The sequence below is a fragment of the Haliotis rufescens genome, unplaced genomic scaffold, assembly GCF_023055435.1.
Source record: "Haliotis rufescens isolate VD_foot unplaced genomic scaffold, xgHalRufe1.0.p SCAF_10, whole genome shotgun sequence".
Taxonomy (NCBI): Eukaryota; Metazoa; Mollusca; class Gastropoda; order Lepetellida; family Haliotidae; genus Haliotis; species Haliotis rufescens.
In genome coordinates this window covers 35,208,019-35,235,220 of record NW_025963780.1, presented here as the reverse complement: position 1 = coordinate 35,235,220, position 27,202 = coordinate 35,208,019, and the positions used below count along the sequence as shown (strand labels likewise).

The 27,202-nt window shown below is 39.3% G+C and overlaps 2 protein-coding genes across 6 annotated transcripts in view; both read left to right on the top strand.

The window, feature by feature from the left end:
• The window catches only part of LOC124131102 (sodium- and chloride-dependent creatine transporter 1-like), a 28,290-nt gene extending 22,802 nt beyond the window's left edge, over positions 1–5,488 (top strand). For all 3 annotated transcript variants that reach the window (XM_048389934.1, XM_048389936.1, XM_046494196.2), the window contains 5 exons: positions 498–601; positions 1,012–1,136; positions 2,129–2,257; positions 4,544–4,643; positions 5,400–5,488. In XM_048389934.1, coding sequence (XP_048245891.1) covers positions 498–601; positions 1,012–1,136; positions 2,129–2,257; positions 4,544–4,572 — 387 coding nt within the window. In that variant the 3' untranslated portion in view covers positions 4,573–4,643; positions 5,400–5,488. The remainder of the gene's footprint in view (positions 1–497; positions 602–1,011; positions 1,137–2,128; positions 2,258–4,543; positions 4,644–5,399) is intronic.
• Positions 5,489–15,985: 10,497 nt separating this feature from the next.
• LOC124131023 (sodium-dependent dopamine transporter-like) overlaps positions 15,986–27,202 on the top strand; it is a 120,734-nt gene continuing 109,517 nt past the window's right edge. For 2 of the 3 annotated variants that reach the window (XM_046494088.2, XM_046494087.2), the window contains exon 1: positions 15,986–16,193. The gene's annotated coding sequence lies outside the window, so the exon portion shown is untranslated. Of the gene's footprint in view, positions 16,194–18,078; positions 18,111–27,202 lie in introns of all 3 variants that reach the window. The other variant, XM_046494089.2, reaches the window with a different exon arrangement.

The following is a 27,202-nucleotide window of genomic DNA, read 5'->3' as shown; positions in this document are numbered from 1 at the left end:
GGGGACAATAATGTTACAATATTCTTAACCCCTACGAGGATACAGCCACTAAAAGTCCCAGTTGCAAATTTAATTTACCAATTATAAAACGACTTATATTTTTAGAAAACATCAATCAAAAGCTTTCAAACAATTCTGTTTCTTTCAACAAACAAATAATTAAGTGAATGCGAAGGTGTATGGAAGACAATTCTTAAATATGCTTATTTGAAATATTTATCCCTTGTGATGGGAAGATCAACACAATGATCGTGTCAAAGACAAGGGTGCGATTCTTTATTTGGGTTAAAACATGACGCCCCTTTTCTGTGACCCCCGTCGTGGTATAATACTAAAGCGGTGTAAAACTCAAATACCAGTGTGCATTCTATATATCCAGTATCTGATTCAAATGTCGTGGTGTCGACACATGCTTTGAATTCCCTCATGTCTCTCCAACAGTTTGTGTCATACTCCTGATTAACACTGTAGAAACAGATATGTTTCTGTGGTTACAGGTGTGGATTCAGTCGTGTAGTTACGCCCTGTCTTCCATGGGTATAGCTATGGGGTGCATCGTCACTATGTCTGGACACAACAGAATGGATAACAACTGCTTCAGGTATAGTTTACGTCTATCAGCCGCTCAAACATCTATTGTCCCTCTACCTAGAATTTGAAATATGCTCTAGTCGATTTTATATCGCCACAAATACTTTGTATATTGTGGTTAGCATTACTTGTATTTCGTAACCTACAATTCACCATGCCTAAAACTGAATGAATAAGAAATACGTTTCTGTAAAGTTTGGTTTGTGGTGATTTTCTAAACCTGCTTATCCAATCAAATTACAGTATTTGCCATAATTATGGTATTTGTAGAAATTAACCAACAACCTTCGAGGGATTAACTACCACGTGGTAGCCGAGCCAAGGGTCCCAAAAGTGCATATGTTAATGTCTATCAATAAGCGTTTACATTCCACATGTCATAACTATTGTAATAATATATTGTTCATATATTGTATATAGGGATTCGATTATAATTAGCCTGTGCGATTCTCTCTCCACCTGTTTCTACGGCTTTGCATTCTTTGCTAACGTTGGTCACGTGGCCTTCCAACGCGGAGTAGCTGTGGATACGTTTGAATCTTCTGGTAAGTACATGGCTGATACAGTAAGAAATGCTATTTTGATGATGACTATGAATATGGTTCATATGAAATTGTGGGTAAAGGGGAGTTCTGTTGGGTGCCTTAGGTTTGTCAGAATCGTACTACGTGGTTTTGATTACCAGCTCCGACCTGATTTTGATTCTTGGTTTGCGGACACGTGAAGATCTGGTGTAGAATAGGTCTTTAGCAACCCATGCTTGCCGTAAGAGGCGACTATGCTTGTCCCAAAGTCAACAACTTCGGATTAAGGCAGCAAAAATTATCATTATAAACCTCGTGACGGCACGCCATGCTATTGATTTTACGGGGACTTCTTTTTGTACAATAATTTTTTGACAGATACTTTTTCCAGAATGCCCCTCTCTCCCAGGTATATTTTATAGAAAGTCCCTCTGTCGCACATCTTAATTGTGCGTTTGAATGAAGTAAAATCAAACGAAACATTAAACTTATCATTCAGTGGGTTCGAACCTGCAACCTTCGGTATAACAGCCTATTATAACAACTGGGCTTCTGAGGCGCTGTCAAACCACAATGCGGTTAAGATTATCCATGTACACAGAAATATTTTACGTCCGTTTCCTAAGGTGAAAAGAAAGTGTGAGGGATACATAAAAGTATTGATTAATACCTCCTTCTCGGTCTTAACCGAAAATGTAAGCCCGAGGAACGGGAAATGTATGTGGCTTTTCATGATCAAGTGGTAGTTGGCTGTTGTATTTCAGGGTATGACCTTGCCTTCATCGTCTACCCCGACGTCATATCTACCCTCCCTCTGCCACAGCTGTGGTCCGTGTTGACATTTTTGACCTTGATGTTGTTGGCTGTCGATACTATGGTAGCGAGGAAATCTGATTCACTCACAATCAATTAACAACTACGCTAAAACCATTTCAGAACAAGACACTACATTAAAGTATGAAGAAGCATTGTATTCATTACACTATATGATGCAAACATGTGCATCTATTCAGGTACCGTGTGTGGAAATAGTCATCGCTGCCTTGGAGGATATGTTTCCCCAACTGATGAAGCGATACTGGCTCACCATCGGTGCTGTGCTCCTCGGTCTCTTCCTGTTTGGTCTAATATATACGTCACAGGTAACAGTGAACACATCTGACTGGTCTTTTATGTATTGCAGCGGAAACATTGAACATGCAATGTGGGTCTGATATATACTGAACAACAAAAGTTCCTGTGACATTGAATAAGATTTAATGCAAAGTTATGTTTTTTACTAAATCTGAAACAATTTCGGTTTGCAACAGATAAGAGATTCCTGTAAGTGTTCAAATGGTTTAATTTTCCATACTGACTTCAGAAAATGCGTAAATGTACAAATCAATAGCGTGTGTGTCCACCTCTGATTGCCATACGAGCAACACATCTTCGTCTCATGGAATGGACCAGGCGTCGCACAAAATCCTGTGGGATATCTGTCTATATCTGCTGGAGCATGTATCGAAGCTTCTGGAGTGTCTGTGGGACACGTGGTTGACGTCGAAGGCGCCGATCAATCTCATCCCACATGTGCTCGATTGGTGAGAGATAAGGGGAGCGAGCCGACCAGGGGATGACATTCACGTTGTTTTGTTGAAGAGAATCCCGAACAAGTAGGGTGTTGTCATGTTGAAAGGTACTGCTTGGACCATGACGATGCCAAAAACGGTAGAACAACAAGGCCGATTGATTATCTCGTCGCGGTAGCGCTGTCCATTGAGGTTTCCCTCTGCCACTATCAGTCACTGTTGCTGGCTGGAATCGATTTCATAGGTGTGTTGTTCGAATCCAGTTGTCTTTTAGATTATTGGTTACGCGTGGCCTGCCACTCCGAGGATCGTCTCTGACTGCATTCGTCTGTTGCTAACGTTGCCATAAACACCAAATGGTGTTTCTGTGGACGTTAAATTGTCTTGCAACATCACGTTGACTCGATCCAGCTTCAAGCATACCAATGGCTCGCAGACGCTCATTTTCGGACAGGCGTGGCATTTCGTAATGTTGAACAATTGCGTAAATTTGTTGTTTTTCGGAGTGGTTGTCAGCACGATGCTAAAAAATGCATATGGAATCCCGTTAACGCACATGTCTTTTTACCCATTCTTGTGTAGTGAAATGCATGGGGCTTGCAAAAAAAGTAGTGAGTGAGTATGGTTTTATGCCGCTTTTCCAGCAATATCAAGGCGGGGGACAACAGAATGGGCTTCACACATTGCATAAAAGTAAACTTTTGCATGGAATGCATGCTTTTCTGTAGCAGTTGCGTTTTTGTGACTTGATTCCATACATGTACTACAATATCAAAAACAAAACTTTACTTGTGCGAAAAATATACTAAAATATTGGTGTCACAGGAACTTTTGTTGTTGAGTATATATTCCAGGGTACATATGAACATGTCTTTGTTAATCAACACGTTGTGATGATTTATAGTTAGACCCTTTCCATCAACACATGGCCAGTTTTTAAGTTCAGACTCGAGACATTTTTTGTGATATTCAGATGAACCTGCCAATATTCTTACAACTGCTTCAAGTAAAATTATCTTATGGAACTGCCATTTGATATTTCGGGAGGGGGAGGGGGGAGGGGGAGATAATCTTTCAGCTGAAGCTAGAAAACCGGATATTGTCTTATTTGATTTATGAGCTTGATATCTTTTTTAAAGTATGAACAATAATCATTTTTTTTCAATAATCTTCGGGCAGCACAAATTTTGTTGTTGATAAAGTCCCAGCATACAACATATTATCCATTGTTTTTTAAAATAAAGTAAAAGATATGATTTAATCCTCTCAAAGAAAATCTGCAAAGTTAATGTATTACTTTTATGACATTCAGTTCTAAAAGATATATCAATTGGGTACAATGAGTTTGTGTAATGGGAGTTTGTTACATGAGATACAAATATAGCAACGAGAAGATTAACTACCCAGCTGGAATTGAGTAATCGAGTGTGGCGGGCAAAGGAACCTACAGCTTAATGTTGAACACTGTTTACAGATTCAAGAATTTATGGGGCATTTTTTTTTATTTAAGACATTCAACAGTGACACATTCTGGACAAATGTTATTGGGTCTGTTAATTAATGCTGTTTCCACGTATTTAACCCATTGCATTATATTTTGTGATTGAAAACCTAAAAGTGCGTCTTTCAAAATAATTTGTTCAATATTCATTGATCTTGTGGGGCTGATTTCACAATTTAGTTCTGAAAAAAACGATTTCTGGGTTGGCCTTTGCGTTTCAATCTGGAAATTATCTCATAACAATAGGTACGGCTTAATCATTTCAAAGATAATTGGTATTTCAGCTTTAGAAATCTCTGAGATCTCCGTCAGTGAATATTGTTACATTCTGACATTGTGTAATTTACACATTGAAGGGTGGGATATTCGTGGTGACGCTGGTTGACTGGTACACCTTCTTCCCATCAACGGCCGTGTTTGGCATCCTTGAGTGCATCGTTGTGGGCTGGTGCTATGGTAAGAGCGCATCAACATTGTACCTTGCCACCTGTCTTCTAGAATAGTTGCTTCACACGCTGTACCATGGCCTTAAGTTTGTATTTCGAACTTTCATTCTGTTTTGCACTTCAATTTTTATTGTGACACGAACACTCTTAAACATTTGACGTCATAAATTAATACGATGTTCAACTTATGAGTACAAAATGTAACTTTTAATATCACCCATAGACCTCCTTTCCAAACCAGAGACTGGCTGTCGAAGTCGACACACCATACACTCTCCCCAGCCGTCTCTTCCTATGTGTCCTGGCCAGTCCATTTTATTGACATTTTGGGGAAAGGCAAAGCAGAGCATACTGACAATTTCGCATCCACATGTGAGACAATGGAGGTCAGATGACAAAAGAAAAAGAAAGTCAAGATTCAAGACAAAGTGCTTATTATATAACAAAGCAAATATATTAAAACCAGAGCACATTCCCCTATTACACTTGGGCATAGTGGCATGGTTATCTTTTAAACACCAAGATACATATTCCAGAGTTTAGTAGCTACAACTGCCAGATGGTCATTTCGAGGAACATACAGGGTATGGTTCCGATTTTTGTGAAGGACATGTTCATAATCAGGAACGACCCTTGTCAACAAACAATTACTTTGGGAGAAAATCAATATTCTAACATTTCTTCGAGACAGTTGTGTCTATTAATTAGTATTTGCAAAATATGCATGATGGCCATAATAAGGACACGTGGATGACTTACATTTCAGGAACCAAGAGGCTTCAAGAGGACGCTCTTACGATGTGGGGAAAGACGGTACCTCGGGCTATGGTCATAAGTTTCAAGTTTGTGTGCCCCCTATTTCTAGTTGTAAGTAGTTAAAACCACCCTGCGAAAGTCGATTGTACGATTCCGACTATATCATGAGCATGTGCTTATGAATCACTATCAAATAGTTATGATATTAGGTGTCCACGAAAAGGTGAACGTATCCTGTCCCACAAGTGGCACCCGTAACAAACACATGCAAAGGCAAGTCAGTTGTTCACTTGATAAACATAATTGAACCTGGTTCTTTTCTGAGATTGTACAAAGTCCTTTGAGTGTTTGGGAATCCACATAGTGTTAATTCAACTTGTCTCAAATACTTCCTGTGAATTTAAAGAAAGTCATCCCTTGATTGTATTTAGAACTATTGTTAATCGTTGAGACAGGGATTTGGTGGTATATTTGCTGGACCCAGCTATATATCTCTTTTTTATGAATCTTTGGAATCCAGTACAAAATAGGAAAGAAATGTGTCCAGGTTTTAGAGTCAAGCCAAAAGTGGATGGTACTGATGTATGGTTTTGGCAGATTTCTTCCTCAGTTAATATACTGGCCTGATATGAAGCATTATTGGAAATGTCACTTATATCAAGTTCTTTGATCAAATAGTTAATGTCGTGATGCTTAAATATTATGGTCGTTATTTGAGGCCTTGTCAGTGGGTACAACTACAAACTTTTCATGTAGGGCAGCCAGACTTTGGACGACAGGTAGCTGCTACAGAATTGGTTTATTCCAATTCCGTTTCCTCTTCTTCGGTTTGTGCATTCTACCAATGACAACATCACGCACTGACTTAACCCACTCTGAAAAATATTCAACAGTTTCCTCTTCTCTTTTGCCCCGTTTATTGGCATATACTTTGACAGCATCCATAATGATTTTAAGTTGTGATCCCAATTTGTAGGAGGCTAGTCACGATATTTCGGTCCGTATTTGAATACGATGACATGTATCAACTTAGTCAGCGAGCCTGACCAACCGATCCCGTTAGTCGCTTCTTAGGATGATAATAGGTTGCTGAAGTCACCTGTGATTATATGACCTACGGGTTGGTAGCAGTTTGCTGAGGCAGCCACAAGTAGTAGAATTTACATCACGTTCCCATAATTGAACATTATTCCAGCCAAAACGAACCATTAACCTAATCACTACAGTGACAGTGCTAATGTCAATCAGGTACCACGTCAGCCTTTTCGACATATTTCTTTTGTCCCACTCGGCAGCCTTTAATCAATTGAGACCGAACTGAACTTTTGTTTACACTCAGGCCGCTAACAGCGGCATCAGAGGTACAATATTATTTTAACAACATAATACATATACATATAAATATAGAATAGATGCAAAAACATCTTTGACTGATATTATGATCAACGCATCCCTCCGTCACTGTACGATGACACACAGTCAATCAAGTCACCAAGCCTGTCTACTCAATCTATCTGGTGAGAAGCTCAGGTTGTTTAGGACACATTATACCTGTAATCCCACAGGGTTCGATCTTCATGGAAAAGATATGGTTCTTGGGGAGGTGCATTGCTTAAGCAGAGTAACATATTGGTAATGACCGAACTCGTTTCGGTTACTTGGCTCATACGACAAGCTTAAGATACTGAGGACTGTGTGCGCAAGCGAGAGCATGTGTGAACGTTATACCCTAACTGGTTTACCAGGTGATCTGCTGCTACTCCTTCTACTCCTACCGACCCCCGAAATACGGGGACTACATCTACCCCACCTGGGCGACAGCTGTTGGATGGCTCATATCTGTTTCGTCACTCCTGCCGTTGCCGACTGTTTTCATCTGGACGGTTTACAACACACAAGGGGCAACGATGAAAGAGGTAAACACAATGTAAACGCTCGACTCTAATATAATGTTCTGTTGAAATGAAAGCGCAGTTCGTGTCATGTTAGTCATATTGGTTCATATTTGCTACGACTATATCAATATTTGTTTGGGACGAACTAAAGAGAGTTTCATATACCTGCCCTGACACATTTCAGAAATTGAAGAAATCCCTTGAACCGAATGAATACTGGAGACGATCAGCGCCAGAGGAAGATTGTACTGAAGTCTTACAGCCAATGGAAAACCTTGGGCCAAACATCGGATAATCGAAATGAATACCCCTAGATGCTAGAATATTATAAAATAGATCTGTGCTCTTCATGTTTCCCTGGAAATATATAAACTAAATACATAACACTGCAGTTGACCTCCCGCGTTGCGTTTTCTGCATTCACAGGAATGAGTATTCAGCATGTCACATCCATGCTATCTGCCTCCTGGGAAATGGTATTGTCACTGTCATTAGTGTGAGAAGTGTGGCTATTATGGGAATACTTTCATCAGGATCGCTATAATCTGTCATACTTTTGTTTGTTTGTATGTTGTTTAATAACACCGCACAGCAACATTTCAGCCATATGACGGCGATCTGTAAATAATCAAGCCTGGATCAGACAACCCAGTGATTGATATCATGAGCATCGATTTCGCATTTACAATAAGATGACATGCATCAACCAAGTCAGCGAACCTGACCAGCAGATCCTGTTAGTTGCCTCTTGCGACAATCCCCGTGTGAACCCGGGGTAGACAAGAATGTGTCCTCAGCACCCCATAGCTGGTCGAAATAGGCGATGGTGGTTGAGGGCACTGGTTCCAAGAGTAGCGTTCCTTTGACCAATACACCACTTTGACCCTTACTTCGCGTAGATGGGTGGCAGGTTGGGCCCGGTCCTGTCAATCGGCTGGTCATGCCAAGCCCTGTGCATCAATATTGCGTTGCACCAGTTTGTTAAATAATTGAAATTATTTGTCCAAGTGTTGTAATGATTTGTTTTTGTCCATTTGACCAAATGATCTGTTCGTTGAATTTGAAATGTATACTTTCAAGTATGTAATTTGACTCGAGTCCTATGCCCAGTAGGCGGTGGCTCGTGGGCCAATCTGGTGGAAAAGTTAATCTTTTAATTTTTCTGCTTGAGTATATCATCCGGGTATAATTGGTGCTGCAAGTTGGAGATCCACTTGTTATTAGTATCGTCTTTATGACACTCCATGGTGGGTGGGTAGCTCTGATGATGAAATACTATAAACTTAACATGGATTAACACGGAACAATAAAATAAACAAAAAAACGTCCACTTGATATTGATAATGAACAGTGATCTTCCACACTTCTTAGTGATTGAGATTCAACACAAGACTCCGCTTACACTTAACTGATTTGCAGTATCAAAGGGTATACATGTTATAGTAGGTCAGGTAACAAACATCAAACGATTGCGTTCAGGATCATTACTCCACTGGTAGAATGTCTGAAAAAATAGCAATCAACCAACCTGTTTATCCACTAAATTGCTTGTCGGGATCCTGGTCTCTCCACACAGAACCTTAACACCAGCAAAGGAACAGCGCAAGTCTGGGATCAGTTGTTTGCTGACATGTCTGAACTAGAAATCGTCTCTGAAATTAAAGTTTATGTTAAAATATTCACAGCCCGTAGAAGACACTTTTCAAACAAACACGTACCTATTTTCGTTTTCAAATCAATAAAGGCAGGTTACTACAATATCAGTGTTGAAATTTATATTCGAAATCCTCTTGGGTGCTTCAAATGCCAAAAATACTGCCATTGGCACATTGTCAGTTACGTGTGCTCACTGTAGTGAGACAACCCATACAACAGAAGATTATGACATTACCTTTAACAAATGTACCAGCTGCTCAGGATGTCACTCTTCTTTCTCTAAAGAATGCCCAGTCTGGAAACAGAAAGTGGAAGTCAACAAAATAAAATTCACGAGAAACATCCGTTTTCCTGATGCAAAAGATTTTGTTGCTCCTCGTCATCTTCTCCTTTTCCTCATCCTCATTCTCCACCTTTTCCTCATCCTCCTTCTCATCATCCTTCTTCTTATTCTCACCCTCCTTTTCCTCATCTTATCCTCCTCATCATCCTTCTCCTCTTCTTAATCCTCATCCTCCGTCTCTTCATCCTCCTCCTCATCTTCTCCTTCTTCTCCTCACCCTCCTTCTCCTCCTTCCCCTCATCAACCTTCTCCTCATCCTCATCCTCATGCCCATCATCATTTTCTTTCTTATGACCCTTGCCTTCATCCTCCTCCCTCTCCTCATCCCCTTCCTTCTCATCCTTCTCCTACACCTCTCTCTCTCTCTCTGACACTCTTCCTCCTCTAACAGGGGCACGGGTGGCACAGTCGTCTGAGGCGCCACGATTCGCTGTGCAGAGTTACGTCCCTTGGGTACGCCAGAAACCTATGATTGTGGGTTCAAATCCCGGTTCGCCCCGATTATGTTTCTAGGTTTGTCAGCACCATACCCGTGCTCGTGGGTTTCACCGAAGTGAAAAACGTCTGAGACCTGAATCACTTCGGGCTTTCTTCCCACATTAAACTGACACGCTTGCGATATAACTGGAATACTGTTAAAAGCGGCGTTAAACCCAACTCACTCACTCACTCACTCACTCCTCCTCAAACTCCTGTTCCTAGAATGATGTGTGTAACAGCACGTGTAATTATTAATTCAAAATAATCATGATATAGTACTATATTGTAACTCGGGATCAAAATTGATCTTCTAAAAAACATACAGATTATTCTGGTAATGCCACAAATAATGTTCTTTATCATTTCAAGTTATGTATATTCCATCAGTTCAAATGTCATGTACATTTATCAAATGGAATTGTTCCATCATTAAATCTTCAAATATACATGTTTCGATGACAAAAAAATGAAAACAAACACGCACGCACGCATACGCGCGCGCACACGCACACATAGAATATCAATTTATTCATTAAATGCGAACAATATACTTTAGCTGCTGTGCCTACTTACCCAATAAGAACAATGGAAACACATATGATCATCCTCGATTATCCAGGGTATCTTTTTTGTTAAGGTAATTACCCTGGACCCATTCGTATCACACACACACATACGCACACACCACCACCAAACAGATTACATGAGCGAGAGAAGGTGCATGTTACAAATAATGAACGAAGCCGTGATAACGCACGCACGCACGCACCAACACTAAACAGATTACATGAGCGAGAGAAGGTATATGTTACAAATAACGAATGAAGCCGTGTTAGCGAATATGTCCAGAACATATTGCATTGTGGTGGAGGATATATGACACAGTGATGCCCCGGGTGCCATGGGGTATACAAATATATATGACATGGCCGCGACTTATCAACAGACGCCGGTGTAAAAGTATTCATAGCCACGCAGTAACTAATTATCATGGGACGATGGTTCTCAGCTTATAATGTCATGGACATTATTTTTACAGGAACACAGAAACATCCTCTTTCACAAGTCCCCTCTTAAAGATGTAGTGCTTGTTCAAGTTTGGTTGTTGGTTAGTTTTTTGTGGGGTGTATTATTATTTTAAACATATTTGTTCGGATGAATTTATCCGTTTAGGGTCACGGTTGGCCAAGTCGTGTAAGGTGCCGCGATTCGCTGTGCAGTGTTGCGTTCCTTGGGTACGCCAGAAACCTACGATCGTAGAGTACGAATCGCGGATCGTCAGCACCATGCCCGTGCTCGTGGGTTTCACCAAAGCGGTAAATGTCTGAGATCTGCATCACCTTGGGCTTTCCTTCCACATGAAGTCGACACGGCGTGGCACAGCTGGATTTCTGTTCCCAACGGCGTTAAACCCAACTAAATCACTCCAGTCGTGACAGATTAACTTAGAGTGGTATATAAAGAATTGGGTGTTCTTGAACTTTTCTTAGTCTTATATGTGTGCCATATGTGTCCTTGATGTTAAGACCTGTGAAGATCCGGGGCAGAATTGGTCTTCACCAACCCGTAAAAGGTGACTATGCGTGTTGTAAAAGGCGACTAACGGGATCGGTAGATCAGGCTCGCTGACTTGGTTGATGCATGTCATCGTATCCCAATTTCGTGGATCGATGCTCATGATATTAATCACTAGATTGCCTGATCCAGACCCGATTATTCACAGACCACCGTCATATAGCTGGAATATTGCTGAGTGCGGCGTTAAACAACAAACCAACCGAAACCAACCAAATCTTGATGTAAAGGTGGAGGACTGACGGGGTTGCCTAGTGAGTAAAGCGTTTGATCGCCACAACATGTTCCTGGGTTCGATTTCCCAGTAAGCGAACCAACTATGAAGCACACGCACGCACGCACACACACACACACACACACAACACCAAATCTAGCATCATCCCCAACCCAGTTTGACACGACATAATCATTGAATAGTTTAAATGCAAGGAACAGCAAGGAACCGTCCTCCATCCGTTGTCTCCGCCCACTTGCCTTCTAGTTGGACATCTGCACGCGTATGTAACAATGCTGTTGTTGTTTTTCTGCGTTGTCTGTACAATCCACTCTTCATGCTAACAAAGGGAGGACATTGTGCAGCTTCTGCTGGGGCAAGGTTGTTGATTTCTTCATTGTAGATTTGAGGCATGGGATCCGAAAGGATGCGCGCGCGTGTGTGTGTGTGTGTGTGTGTGTGTGTGTGCGTGCGTGCGTGCGTGCGTGCGTGCGTGCGTGTGTGTGTGTGTGTGTGTGTGTGTGTGTGTGTGTGTGTGTGTGTGTGCGTGCGCGTGTGTGTGTATGTGAGATTACAAGTTCTAAATCTATTGTCAGAGGTTGAAACCATGTGTGAGAGTTCTTATTTTACCAAGATAATTTCAAACCATTTGTGAAACTTGGTTTTTCGCCGCTTTTAGCAATATTCAAGAAATATCACGGCGGGTACACCAGAAATGGGCACCGTACATTGTACCTATGTCGGGAATCGAACCCGGGTCATCGGCATGACGAGCGAACGCTTTAACCACTCGGCTACCCGACCGCCTCTCATCAGTTACTAGAATGATGTCCGTTGAATTTTCCTGTTTTGACCATATGTTCCCGCGTGGAGCTGACACGCTAACCTTTTGGCTAACACCTCTTTGCGTTACAATTTCGTCGTGATTCACAGACACATGCTCGTAATATAGTCGGAATCGTACAATGGACTCCGCTTTAAGAGGGATTTCTTATCATTATGGAACGGATTTTGTCGTAAATATTTTGTTCATATTCCTAATGTTCGTTATATACGCTTTGTAACAACGAGTTGTAAGATCAATGGTATCTGACAGGCACGAGTGTAGTAATATGTTTCTTACACACCCTAAAATCGCACCTTTCAAGCATCGAACCGATGAATTTTGTCTATTCTCATGATTGCAGTAGTGCATTAATACATAACACCACTGTCATAAGTGACGTCATCCTTTGTGCTGCTTATAATTACTTCTCATAAATAATGTGACCCTACACAAAAAGGTTTCCGTCATATCTGTGGATTATCAAGGCGATGATGAAAATGCAAACTAGACAAAAACAAAGAAACGCCAAGTTGAAAGTTTACGCCTCAAAGAAATTACCAAATATGTATAACAATGTTTACTTCCGTATGACATCACTACCGGTGACCGACTTTTACAAAATGACGTGTTCACTGACAACAGTACGCGGGATTTCCAAAGGAGGATATTCGTTGATTGAGGGATCGCATACTCATAAATGTTTCACGTAAGTAATCAGAAACATTCTGACAATCTGCGTACTGTTATTTGTTTACCGTGTTTTCCAATGTAACAAAGAGAATAAGTCAGAAATGCAGATAACTACCGTCATCGTTGTGCGTGATTTAGCGTCAGTCATGGCGTCACACAGGACGGTACCTTTTACGGCTTCTGTTGAACTTACCACATCATTGTAATGTGTATTTGTGTATTTTCATAATTAGTGCAACCATACTCTTCCCATGAATACTCTTAAACGCGTGATCGAGCCAATGTATGCAACAATTAGACGAACGTCCCTCTAAAAATGCTACACAGTGTAAAATCTCAAATTGTTTTGTTTACATTTCAGCAAGTACAGTTTTCCAAGCACAGTTTTCGTTTCCATACCTAGACTCTAATTTATTTCGCATGATTTCATCAAGAAAATTTGCATTGGTGACAAAGACTATTTATCTATTGTTTCGAAAATGTATGAGTAATTCAGGGATGCACGTATAGCAGCTGAGTTTGAAATATACCTGATCGAATAGGTGTCTCATAACCGGCATTTTGTAAATACAATCCAATCCAATATTGCGGAACGTATTTTCCAAAACATTCTAAACGATTCTAGGCTTATCAGCGACGTTTCAGAATTATCATTAGTGATTTGATACCCGTGATCGCTAATATGCTATTTTTCTTCTTTAATTATTCGAGTAAATATCCGATATTTAGATTTCTAAACACACAATAAATATTTATATAACGCCGTGAATTGTGATTTGGCGAGGTTTACAATTTTAAGAAGTCACTTTCAGTAATTTTGAATTGCCTAAAATGATAGTAAAGGATAAGCAGAAGGGGGAATTCAAAACTGTGCACATGAAGTGTATTAGTCTGCGTGATGTATTTTGAATTTGATTCCATTTCGAAGTGAGGGTTAAAGAGGAGGGACATATGTGTCGCTGTGGCATCCAGGGTGTTTACACTCTGAAAAAACGATAATGTTGACAAAACAACAGATAATGTAACTGATAATAATAGCAAACAAATTCGCAGACGAGGACAAGTTTGTTTATTATTATTAATAATTACACGGTCCTGTTGTTCACGACAGACGTAACATTCGACTGAAGCACGAGCATCTTATGAATGACTTACACTCGGGGTAATAGTCCGTCATCATCTGACCTCAGGTCATCACCATGGAGTAGCCAATCACGGGCCTGGAATTCGATCTCACATATATGTTTGATACCAGTTATCTCAAATGGGTTTCTCACCCACAGGTGTGTAAGAAATCTTGATCTTCAGTTCATATGTTGAAAGTCTGTAGCGCAAATCATGTCTCAGTCTCAACGAGGATAGGCTCTGGCGTAAATAGTGTAGTGACACACATTTTTTAGACTTCATATGACGGATTACATTACAAGAAGTCAACCATGTTAAGAGCATAACTACAGTTATGATCGATATATATAAAAAAACACATGTTTTTAACTATTGACACAGCCATTCAATAAAGTGATGTCCTTGAAAATGTTACAGAACCGTTTCAGTTGACACAGACTTTGTATGCTGCTTCTGTTATTCTTCAACACCTATCTTACAAAGACTACCTATGTCATATGTAGATTGCATATTTGAAAAATTGAATTGACATAACGCGAAACGGTGAACGTATCTTGTCCCACCGGTGACACCCGTCACAGTCACATGCAAAGGTAAATCAAGTGTTCACCTGACAAAATAAAACACGGGAAGAAATGGCCACATACAGGTAGGTAACTGCAACGGACTTCACGTTGATCACTGAGGCCTCAAATTTGCAAATGCCTTCCACATTTCCTTAATAATTTATTTGAAGACGCCATCTCGTATTGTGTCACATGTAGCTGAAGACACTTGAAAGCTGTTATAAATGTACTTTCAGATGTCAAGGTAGAATCAATATTGTCCCAGATTCGCCCTCATCAGTTGGTGGTTGTCGTCCGGCATCACGTCAGGCTTTCCTTCTACATCAAACTGACATCCTGTGATACAAACTCACTCACTCGCTGACTCACTCACTCACTCAAATTCCTGACTGGCTCACTGACGCACTCATTCACGAACAGATTCACTCTCTGACTCGCTGGCTGAATGACACGCTCGCTCACTCACTCACTCGTCTCTCACTCACTCATTCTATCATTTTATTTCTACGTGCGATCTCATAGTGCAGCGAAAATAGTCTACCGTCATCGGGAATATAATAACTGAAGACATCTCACACTGACAACCGTCAAATCATATCTAAGAGTGAACGGGATACGGGTTGAGTAACGATCGCGACGAAAAGAGAGAGATGGCCACACAGAGGCGGAGAAAAGGCAGCTAAGGAGAAATTGAACGTTATAAAGAGAGGAAAGATACTAGTAACGCGCATAGAAGGTTGGAGAAGAATTCGTGAAGTAATTCTTTTATGTTGCAAGAATCTAGATATACCAACATAAAGCGCCTGAACCAATATAATTCTTCTGATCGCCCAAGTAACAACCACACAACGCACCACCACGCGATATCCATAATCAGCATGGGCGGATACAGCTTTTTTGAAAAGGGGGGGTGCACAATTAAGATCTATTTATTGTCTTTGGTGGTAATTTATACAGAAATAAAGATTTTTTTCGAAATAAAAATAAAATGCGCACCCCCCCCCCCCCCCCCCCCCCCCTCTGTATCCGCCCATGTTCAGTATCACTCGGTGTCACTTTGAGCATACAAGGTCTACACTGTATCTTTCCACACATTACAGCCCGCGTGGGACACTAGAGACAGGCTCACGCTTGAGCAAACATCATTGTCCTTGCGCATTGATGACTGTCGGGTCAAGTCTGGTATATCCACTCATACGCAGTGTACTCAATATAGACTGCTATAACAGCCGTTTCTGTCAGAGATTGAGCTGGCGTATTGCTTTGCTATTTTATTTAATTTGTTTATCAAGATTGGTAGTGGAAAGTTTCATGTATGTGTTTTATATGCTAGTATTTAGTTTCTACCCTCGTCCAAGATTACAGCGCGTGCAAGTCACCTATGAAAGTAGCATCAGTCAATGTTTGGATTACCAGATAGCTTAGATCGAGCAGGTGAGTAAATTTTACCTTTAACACGTCCCATTTTCATTCTGGAAACCCAATAGTCAAGAACCTCTACGGTCTTTGCCCAGTCTCGGTCAAAGGTGTTTACAAAATTAAACATGCTGTGTTCAGGGGAACATACTAAGGAAGAAAAAAATGAAAAAGAAATTGTTCAAAAACTCAATTTTTACACTATGTCGCCCATGGGCGAAGTGTGGCGTTATTAACATATTTTGCACATGTTTTCGTCAGTCCCTTAAAAGCATTAACTAATTGTATGCAAAGAATATTGTATCATGTGAAATATACTTTATATTATATCATTACATTACTATTTAAGAAGGGCCTTTGGTTGGATGTTTCCTTTATAGAGGTTTCATGCGTGTGTACTCCAGTTCATTGGCGTTATTTTCCACAACATTAAAGTTTAGTTAATTTATTTTTCATTTCCCCATTTTACAAAAACATGAGTTTTGAGCAAAGGAAAATATTCTCGCCCATTGGCCTGCCCATAGGCCAAACTTTTTTCATCGTCCATGGGCGAAATATTTCAATATCGCTATCAAATCGTTGAATTAAGTTAAAATGAGTTAAATTTTGTGTCATGGTACTTGAAAGAAATCCATTTATGTATTTGCGACACAAGAAAAGGAACATATTCTCGCATGGCCATGGGTCAAACCTTTTTCTCGTCCATGGGCGATATAATTCAATATCGCTATAAAATCGTTGAATGAAAAATGAGTTAAATTTTGTGTCACGATACTTGAAAGAAATACATTTATGAGTAAATCCTTTTGAGTAAAGGAAAATATTCTCGCTCATGGCCCAAACCCTTTGGGCGACATATTTCAATATCGCTATGAAATCAGTGAATTAGGTTAAATTTTGTGTCATGATACTTGAAAGAAAAACATTTATGTATTTGCGAAACAAATACAAGAGTTTTGAGTGAAGGAACATAATCTCGCCACTGGGGCCCATGGGCAACATACTGTAAATATTGAGTTTTTGAACAATTTTGTTTCATTTTTTCTTCCTTAGTAAGTTCCCATGAAAACAGCATGTTTAATTTGGAAATACCTTTGACCGAGACTGGGCAAAGACCGTAGAGTTTCTGGACTATTGGGTTTCCAGAATTAAAATGGGACGTGTTATTTTCATTTATTCCATGTTTATCTCGTCATTAGCGTACGGGGGAGACTATGGGATAACATGTACATGCTCGGTTGTAGTGAGTGAGTGAGTAAGTTAAAATTTAAAGTCACATCGGCAATATTTCAGCCATATCGTGACTAAAGCAATTTATAAGTTAAGAAAACATCAGTTGGTGCTCGGTTGTAATTGTAGGTGTCACAAATATGATGCCTGGTTTGTAACGTATCTCCACACTTTTGTGTAACACGTTTAAGCTTCGTGTTCTAAAGCTCTAACATGTGTGCACCTAAGATATGCATTATCACATTGCTAGCATGCTAATATTCTGAGATTTTAACTTGCCATTTAGTGTTTCTCTTATTTTTATGTTGTCTGATAATCATAATAAATAATCGTATTTATCATTTCATCATCATTTGTGAGTCCCCCACCACCACATATATTCCAATGTTGCTTGTACATTTGTTCACACAATCCTGTTATGTTAAAATGTCTAACTCCGAAGTAACCACCCCGTACAACTAGTTGTTGAAATATGTTTACCGTAAAACATTTTACCACTGACTATACCAAAATGATGTTCAGAAACCAAACTGTCTATGTAACTTTTCATATACTCATGGATGGTCATGCTTCGTGAATTGGTTGCCTCACACGCTTATGATATAGTCGGAAACCAACTCTGTTTTGGCAGAGATTTCTTGTGAATATGGAAAGGGTTTTGTTGCTTTTACAGGCCGCCGTTGTGTGAAAGGAGTGTGGTATGAGGTAAGAAATACATACTTTTTTATGAAAGTAACGTGAATGGCGGATGCAACCGGTGGAGCAGAACATGCAAATTTCATCACTTTTTTGCGTTTTAAGCCCAAGTGAACGTCATATAATCGAGACTGATTATTCTCTGGTGTATACATTTTTAATTCAATGTTCAAACAGATTATCTAAATTGCCGGGCAAAACAAAGTATATAATTCCATGTTTGATGGGGCCTAAAACAAACAAGAAATGGTTATTTGATGGTTACCTTAAGATTGCAGTGCTTCAGGGACTGTTTTGAACAAAGTTACGTTTTGATCATATTTGTAATTTGTGTTATCAAATCCAATTCTCAAGTGTATACTTTCTTTTGCCCGTTAATTTATGCTGCTGTTGAACTGTTACTAAACACGAGACATGTCAACATGAGGCGCGATCTCCTTCTGTACGGGCACTTACTTTAATGGATTGGGCTGTAGGGATTTGCGACTTGGTTCACAACGATTCTTCATATCCCAACGACGTTAAAAACAACTCGTGATACTAAGAACTGGATTGTCTGGACCAGACTCTTTTGTGTACAGGCTGCAGTCGTATGGTAGGAGTATTCCTGGGTGTGGAGTCAGGCATCAAACAACCACTTTCGTTTTTATGGAATTGTGTGAATGGCTGGTGCCACCAGTGATCCATTCATATTATGTTCATCACTATTTTGCCCTTTAACGTCCCGGAACCTGTTTCAACGGGGAATCGAGTGCGTGGTCTCACTTGGTGAAGTTTTGAATTCATTGCACAGTCGAATGATCCTGCCTATCAATGGCCCAGTCGGAGGGGGTTCTATTCACTGTCCGTGAGGCGACAACTTTGTTTATTGTTGCACTCGCCCTGATTCGTTTAGGTGGCTGGGTGAGTGGAATGTTGTATTCTTCTCCAGAATGCAATCTCTCTCAGCTATGTATCTTGATGACATTTTCCGTGGATCACTAACTTTGATGAGTACACTAATATCTATGTCACACGTGTTAGTCAGTCATGCATTTGAAGTTGAATGACCCCTCTCTGCAGTGATCTGGTCATTAAAGGGGCATTGATCTAAAGCAATTCCCCGTGATGGTTGTTGCCTTTGTTATTGTTTTGTCCCGTGAGTACCCGAATGATATAGCAGAAACCTAGACTAGTTCGCGACCTGTGCTGCGCAATTCGTAAGCGCATTTGTCACTTTTATTGACAGTATATATAAAGGCATATGGGCACATTGATCAACAAAATGAAATACAGTTTTGGAAATGATAAGGAAATGTAGGTATCTTTGTGGGTAATATCGGTAATGGTGACGAGGTTTTGATAAGTCACTTGCTTGGTCATTGTGCGATTTTCGTTTACACTATTTTGACTTGCAACACGAAGTAAATATTTCTCCTGAGCATTGCTTATTTTATCGTGTTTAATTAAATTTATTAAACGCCTGAATATTCAGGTTTTTTTACAAATAAAAATGACAAATATGTCCATCTGTATTATTATGACGACGAATTCTAAACATTGTTATGTTTAATATCATCACCAAGAGACTGAAAATGTTACAATTTCTATTTTGTTTGGCTTTTAATCCTACATAAAAATCTATTGTGATGTTTTGAGGCCCTTTTGGTCGTCTTAATCAATTTGAGTCAATGTGTTAAAGAAATGAACAGATGTTTCAGTCATATGACTGAAATATTTACACATTTATATATTGCCTGAGAGAATCACATTTTACAAATTGACTGTGATATATACATACTTACAAAGGAAAAGACTTGTAAAAAAACCGTCTATCGCGTATTGAAGAATTTCCCAACCAAGACGTTGAGGAACAAGAATGAATCTGTCGAATGCTACAGCAAATGAAGGAAAACAAAATATATTAATTACAACCTACCAAATTTATGTGTATAATTGTAGGCAGCTTCCTTGTTCGAGGAAAGTATCCGTGAATATCCACACAAAGGAACAATATACCACACGTCTGCAGCTGTATAAAGAAACTTGTTCGATGTCACGTGTCTCTGTAACAATCAAATATTTGAAAATATATATATATCGTTTCGGGATATTATAACCCGTGTTCGTTTCTCAACTGATCACTTAGATTGTTTCAGGTGTTTCACATAGGTGTCAAGTCTCAAAGGTGCGCTGAGAAAGCCCACGTGATAACTGTTTTCATAACGTCCACGGATCCTAAAAAAATCTATTTAGGTAGATAACCCTTTGAACAAAATATGTTGTTTTTACATCGGCACTTCACGCCATGATATGAGTGTATTCCTTTTGTTTTAGTAAACCTAGACAAGTAAACACTCACTTTTGACATATCCACTGTGCAAGATAACAGTGATTAATCAATCAATGTATTTTCTGTTGATCCTTTGAAGACTAGGAACGATCAGTTGATTTACAAAAAAAGGTAAATCAACTGATCATTCATCTCTTGCTGAGCTGCCACGTACATATTGCATAACACACATTTCACCTCACTTCAAACCTGGATTTAGATTGAATAATTACCCCAGACACAATAAACGTAAACCTTTGTCGGGTATTCTGCGTGGTGCTACCACCAATTATACCTGTTATAAATTCATTAACTGAGCATCATTTGAATGACGACAAATACACAAGTGTAGGGTTATATCAGAAAACGTGGATGACAACAAGGGAGTAGTAATCGTATTATCGACGCAACCCGAAATCCGAAAATGCTTACACTGCATGGATAATTGTTTTTATTATTAAACCATAGCCATCAGGGGTATTTCCAAATAACGACATCCGATGAACTGCGCCGTTCTTTTTGTCTGTTTGTTTAGGCTGAAGAGATTAATTAACATGCGCCATTTGTCGAAATCTTTATAGATCACCGTTAACCAATCAGTGTTAAAAAATGAGTAAAACAAATATTGCCTCCGAGTTTATTTAGCTGCCCATGCAGACGGTAGCCCAGTCTCGTGTCACGCTCAGTTGCGTTGCGTAAGATCCGGGTACTCACGGGAAAAAACAACAATAACAAAGGCAACAACCAGCCCCGGGGAATTGCTTTGGATCAGTGCCCCTTTAAGACAACATAATTAATGACGTGTTACTTTGCTTATCAGTGTTTCACATTTCAAATATGGAACATCACGCCTGTATGAGTAACGAGACATACACTCGCTCTCACGCTGTACTCTCCCGGTAGTTGCTATGGTCTACAAACCGTGAAGAGAAATCAATAGAGAGAAAAAAACTAAACAATGAGATGTGAATCTTGAGTTGACCTTGTTCACCAGACCATAAACACAAGTTCGGCCCGTCTTTTTTAGTGTTCGGCTTATATGCATGAACCATTCCACTAGGGTCCAGTGTAGCTACTGTAACTAGTCGAGAGAAGAACAGTAGTGAATTTTGATACGCGTTCATTGCTACGCGAATCCCCGAGTTGACAAGATTGTCTCGGTTTGGTAAATGTTCGCAGTTAATCAAGTTATTGTGTTTGTGGATTGCGGTATTTTTTATTTCATTTTTGCCTATATGAGTCATTCCAAGTGATTGAAAATATGATGATGTTCGTTCGCCATATTTATTCTTCAGATAGTACAATTATGATAGAGCAGTCACAAACATTAGGGTCCTTTTATCTCACGTAGGGATATGCTCCATTTCCCCAGACCCTACGTTTTGTTTTTGTTTTGATATATAGAATAAATAAAAGGAAGTTTTGTGAGGGACTCTACCATTTAACAGTAACTGTTAATCCCCTGCAGTCTGGTGGCAAAGTGAGGATAAACATCTCTGAATAAAAGGTTCTGTTTGTTTATGTCAAAGACGACCCAACTTTGTCAGAATCAGTGTTTATCTGTAACAACTTACAGGTAGTGACATTTTGATGAAATTGAGAAGTGTTTATGAATTTTAATATTTATATAGTTATAGTTTGTAGAATTTAAATATAACTGTAATATAAATTATTTGTATATTCAGTATGGGGCAATGTCAGTTTGGCGTATTGTTCGAGCGTGGATTGTCCAGCTTACTCGCACAATAAATACAGTGTCTGTGAGTGAGTTAAGTGTTACGTCACACCAGCAATTATTCAGCTATATTACGACGAAATTATTACTAGCTTGCCAGACTACATGTAACATGGCTGCCTTACTTGACATGTATATTTTTAATAATACAGGCGCTTGAATGCCTTATTAGTTGATGATCAATTTGATTTTTTATTGTGTGAACCCAGCCAAACTTGCAACAATGGATGACAAAGCTGATACATTTGGACTACAGTTCGATGAATGCTACCGATTAACAACTAAATACAGGGTCGATATATAACCAAAGTCATGGTCCTTATTTTCAACACGCCCCAGAGATATTATAAATACACCATCACCCATAACCGTCCGAGAGACAGTTCTCAGCTCTTTCTTGTGGGGTCAATCGCTTTTCACATGTGTGAGAATATACTCACTTTAAGGCACCTGGTAAGTCAAAACTTGCCACTCTGATTATGTCTTTAGGTTTGACAGCACCATACCTATTCTCTTGGATTTTAGCGATAGATATTATTTTTACCTACACTACTGCCTAAAAGTTCATTCCCCTAACACGCGTTGAGAACGCGTGTAACACGCATGTGACACGGGTGCTCAACGGGTTGCACACGGGTTGCACACGGGGTGCACACGCGTGTAACACGGGACCGGGTTCCAGTTGAAGTTGACAAAATTATCAAATGAATAGTGAGATAAAACAAAACAGTGAGATGTGAAATTTGAGTTAATGAGCGGCCATTGAGCTGTGTTCACCAGACCGTAAATACAAGGTCGGCCCGTCTTAATTAGTGTTCGGTTGTTAGACTTTTATGGCATGAACCATTCCACTAGGGTCCCGTCTAGCCGTTGTGGCTAGCCGACAGTAGAACAGTAGTGAATTTAGATGCAAGTTTATTGCTAGGGGAACCCCCGTGTTGACACGATTGTTGCGGGTTGGTAAATGTTCGCCATTAATAAAATGATTGTTTGTGGATTTGCGAACATATTCATTTGCCCACACGAGTCATTCCATTTGATTGCAAATATAACGTTTTTCGTTCGCCAAATTTATACTTTAGACAGTACAATTATGATATAGCCGTCACCACTACTAATGTCTCATTATTTCACGTAGGAATATGTCCCATTTCCCCACACCCCACTTTCTGTTTTGTATTTTGAAAGAATAAATAAAAGAAGGTTTTGTGTGGGACACTTTTATACTAATTATAAGAGGATGTTGTAAATGAATATGAACAGCCATGCTGTCTGACTGTTGATAGAATTTGAGATCTTCACAATCACCGGGTGTGACCATGTAGACAGAATCTCGTTAGGGTTTGTGATTTTTACATTTGCCCAATGACCATAGTGAGTATTGCTGGGGATACCAAACGTAACAGTTTATTATTAGAGGTTGTGAGTACCTATACCACGTAGATAGGATATATTTAGGATTTTAATCCTTCTTTGGGAGGCATTTAGAAGTTGGAGTACTACGTTAGGATAAGATTTATGGGTGACTTTAATCCTTTCTTTCTTTGTGGGTAATCCTTTCACGTTGATTGGAGGAAGTCACTCAACCAGGTCATGACAGGTCGTGAGTTTACTCACTAACTACTGTGAGCGTTTTTGGCATAACATCTTTTCTTGTATAAACATAGAAACGATGCTCACTCACTGTTAATCTTCTGCAGTTTGCTGGCAAAGTGGGGATAAACCTCAGTGTCAAAGACGATCAAACTTAGTTCGAATCCTTGTTTATATGTGACATCTCCCAAATGGGGACATGTTCATAAACTTGGCAAGTGATGATGAATTTTAATATTAATATTATTATAGTTTATGAAATTGTTAATAAAACTTTAATAAAATTGTGCTTCACTCTCACGAAAAATATATTGTCTGTGAGTAAATTTATATGTCACGTTTCATCGGCATTTTTCAGTGATATTGGGACTACATGAAACATGGCTGGTTTTACATTTCTGATACAGGTGCTTGACTGACTGAGTAGTTCATGATCAATTAGATATGTTTAAATCAGTCAAGTTTGCAACAATAGATGAATAAGTTGATACATTTGGACCGCAGTTACCGATTAACAACTTAAGACATAGAGACAGGGAGGAGATATATAACCAAACCTATGGTCCTGTTGAGACAGTTGACAGTTAGAACGTTGGATTAAATGACAGTAACTGATTTGAACATTCCCCAGTAATATCATAAAATACATCATAACTCATAACAGTCCGAGAAACAGCTTCCAGCCATATACTAGAATTGAAGGGACAATCGCTTTTGACAGTTAAAAAATAAACTCACCTTAAGGTGCTTGGCAAGTCAAAACTGACCTCCCTGAATATGTTTTTTAGGTTTGACAGGTTAGACATGATTTGTTAGCTAGATGTTATTACAATAAGCGAAAATGTCTTAAAAGTCCACAGTTTGTTTAATAGTACAAAAAGTGTGTTATAGATCTATCAACGTTTTCTTTTATTGAACATAATATTTGCACTATATTGCTGTTAGCTGTAAATAATCTAGCCTCCCCATGTACGTAACTTACATATATTTATGTATGACCAAAACAGCAAATAAAGTTCTGGTAGATAGGTACCTCGGAGATTTAACGTGCGCTTCCCGACTTAAGCCTATCTCGCACACGGGGAAGCACTTATACTATTAGGGTAAAAAAGCGTAATGATTAAATAAAGAAGTGCACCCCCCCCCCCCCCCCCCCCCCCCCCCACCTCTTTTATCCCTGTCGACGTTATCCTAATGTTCAATTTCAGTCTGCCTCACCAAGCGTAAGAAAGCATTGTACACGTTCTGATAAACCATACTGATGCAATTTAGCAAATGAATATTTGCTGTGGGCAAATATCTATTTTCTATATATATATTTGTGGATATGAAGCATTCTAGTTAATTGTGGATACACTGGGCAGACAGAATTGTGTTTATTTCCAGGCCATCCTGATCGTCGTTTACTACTATAAGGTGTATGTTTTGAGGCAAGATCAAAGGCGCCGCACAGCATTTATTAGATAACAGACGGGGTCGTCCGTTTCGCTTTAAACAACCACCCCACCCTGTCTGTAGGAGTTATATAATCGGTGCGCAAATAACTGTGTCAAGTCCACTGCCGGGCTGATGCGGTGTCAGTGTCAGCGATGAACATGAATGCTCAAATTATAGACCTGTAGCACTCACAAGTTGCTCAGCCAAAATATTTGAAAAGTGTATATTCAATTCTCTGATAACAGCAAATATAACCTTAGAAATAGATTCAACATACAAACAATCAAATGTAGAACACAGACCTATGCTTAATAATAATTTCTTCTGGATATGATCAACCTGCGGAACCCTCTATCCGATGAAGTAACTAATGCTCGCTCATTAAAAGAAATCAAATCATTAATTAATCGTTCTGATGCAATTACTAATAATTTTGACTTCAAATATTTTCATAGATCATGCCAAATTGTCCACTGTCGCCTTAGGCTCGGCTGCAGTGACTTAAACGCTGATAAGTTTAGACGACATGTATCAGACATACCAGACTGCACTTGTGGATATCACCTTGAAGATGCAATTCACTTTTTCTATAACTGTCAAAAAATACGATAATATCAGAAACACTGTGTATTTCTACACACATGGGTATGGTCTAAAAATGATATTACGTGGCAGTAGTTAAGCAGTTCTACAAACATGACTCTTCTTAAATCAGTTCACGACATCATTGTCAAAAGCAAAAGGTTTGAGTAGCTTAATTTTATGCATGTAGTAAAGGAAAACTGCATTACCTTATTTCACAGACACCACTTGCTTCAGTGTATTGGCTTCGTGTATTTCATTTGTGCATTTTATATGTTTATGTTCATCACTCTCTTATATATATCCAGCTGTTGTTAAGTTGTTACCTGGAGTGGTATTACATTTACCGATCCAGATTTCTTTTGAAATAAAAATACGTTTAAGCCAACACAGCTAACCCTAAAACACATGATTGTAAACTATTCACAAAGGGGCACTAATCTCTGGCTTCTTCTCGGGTGTCGGACTCAAACTCAAACTCATTTATTCTTAGAATAACATGACATACAATTATCTACAATTTTTATTATGTACAATTTAACAAAAATAATAAAAATAGGATACGTGGATACTAATACAATTTACCAATTGGATTGTACACATTGTTAAGGAATTTAGATAGGCCTTTTAGATTTCTTAGACTGTTAATGGTCATAACTTTCTTAAATGTTTGGAAACTTAAGATATTGCTTATTTAAGAGTTCATATCGCCGTTGGTGAAAAGCTTCACATTGGAATAAATAATGCAATTCATCTCCCATAGCCATAGATTCACAAAGTGGACACTGGCTGTCTTCCCTGGGAATGTTCAGCCATCGACCTGTTTCAACTGGTAATCCTTGGTTAGAAAGTTCTGACTTTAAGTTTGAGAGCAGTAGATATTTCGCAAATGAAGGTTGATTCTTCAGGTAATACGACCTTTGGATTTCCGCTTGGGCTTTCTAGCTGCCGTGAGTCAATTTGCTCGTTAACGCAACCGAGCGTGACAAGAGACTGGGCTACCAGTCTGCAAGGACAGCTAAATAAGCTTACGCATTTTTGAAAACTGATTGGTTACCCGTGATCTATGAAGATTTCAACAAAGGGCGCATGGTAATTAATTTCTTCAGCCTAAACAAACAGACAAATAACGGCGAAAGCTCATCGGATGTCGTTATTTGGAAATACCCCTGATGGTTACAGTTTAATAATAAAAAAGTATCCCTGAGTGAAAGCATTTGCGGATTTCGGATTGCGTGGATGATACAATTACTACTCCCTTGTTGTCATCCACATTTTCTGGTATAACCCTACACTTGTGTATTTGTCGTAATTCACTTGCTGCTCAGTTAATGAATTTATAACATGTATACTTAGTTGTAGCACCACTCAGATTATAAAGGTTCAAATTTGGTCTTTCTTGTACCTGGGGTAATTATTCAATCTAAATCCAGGTTTGAAGTG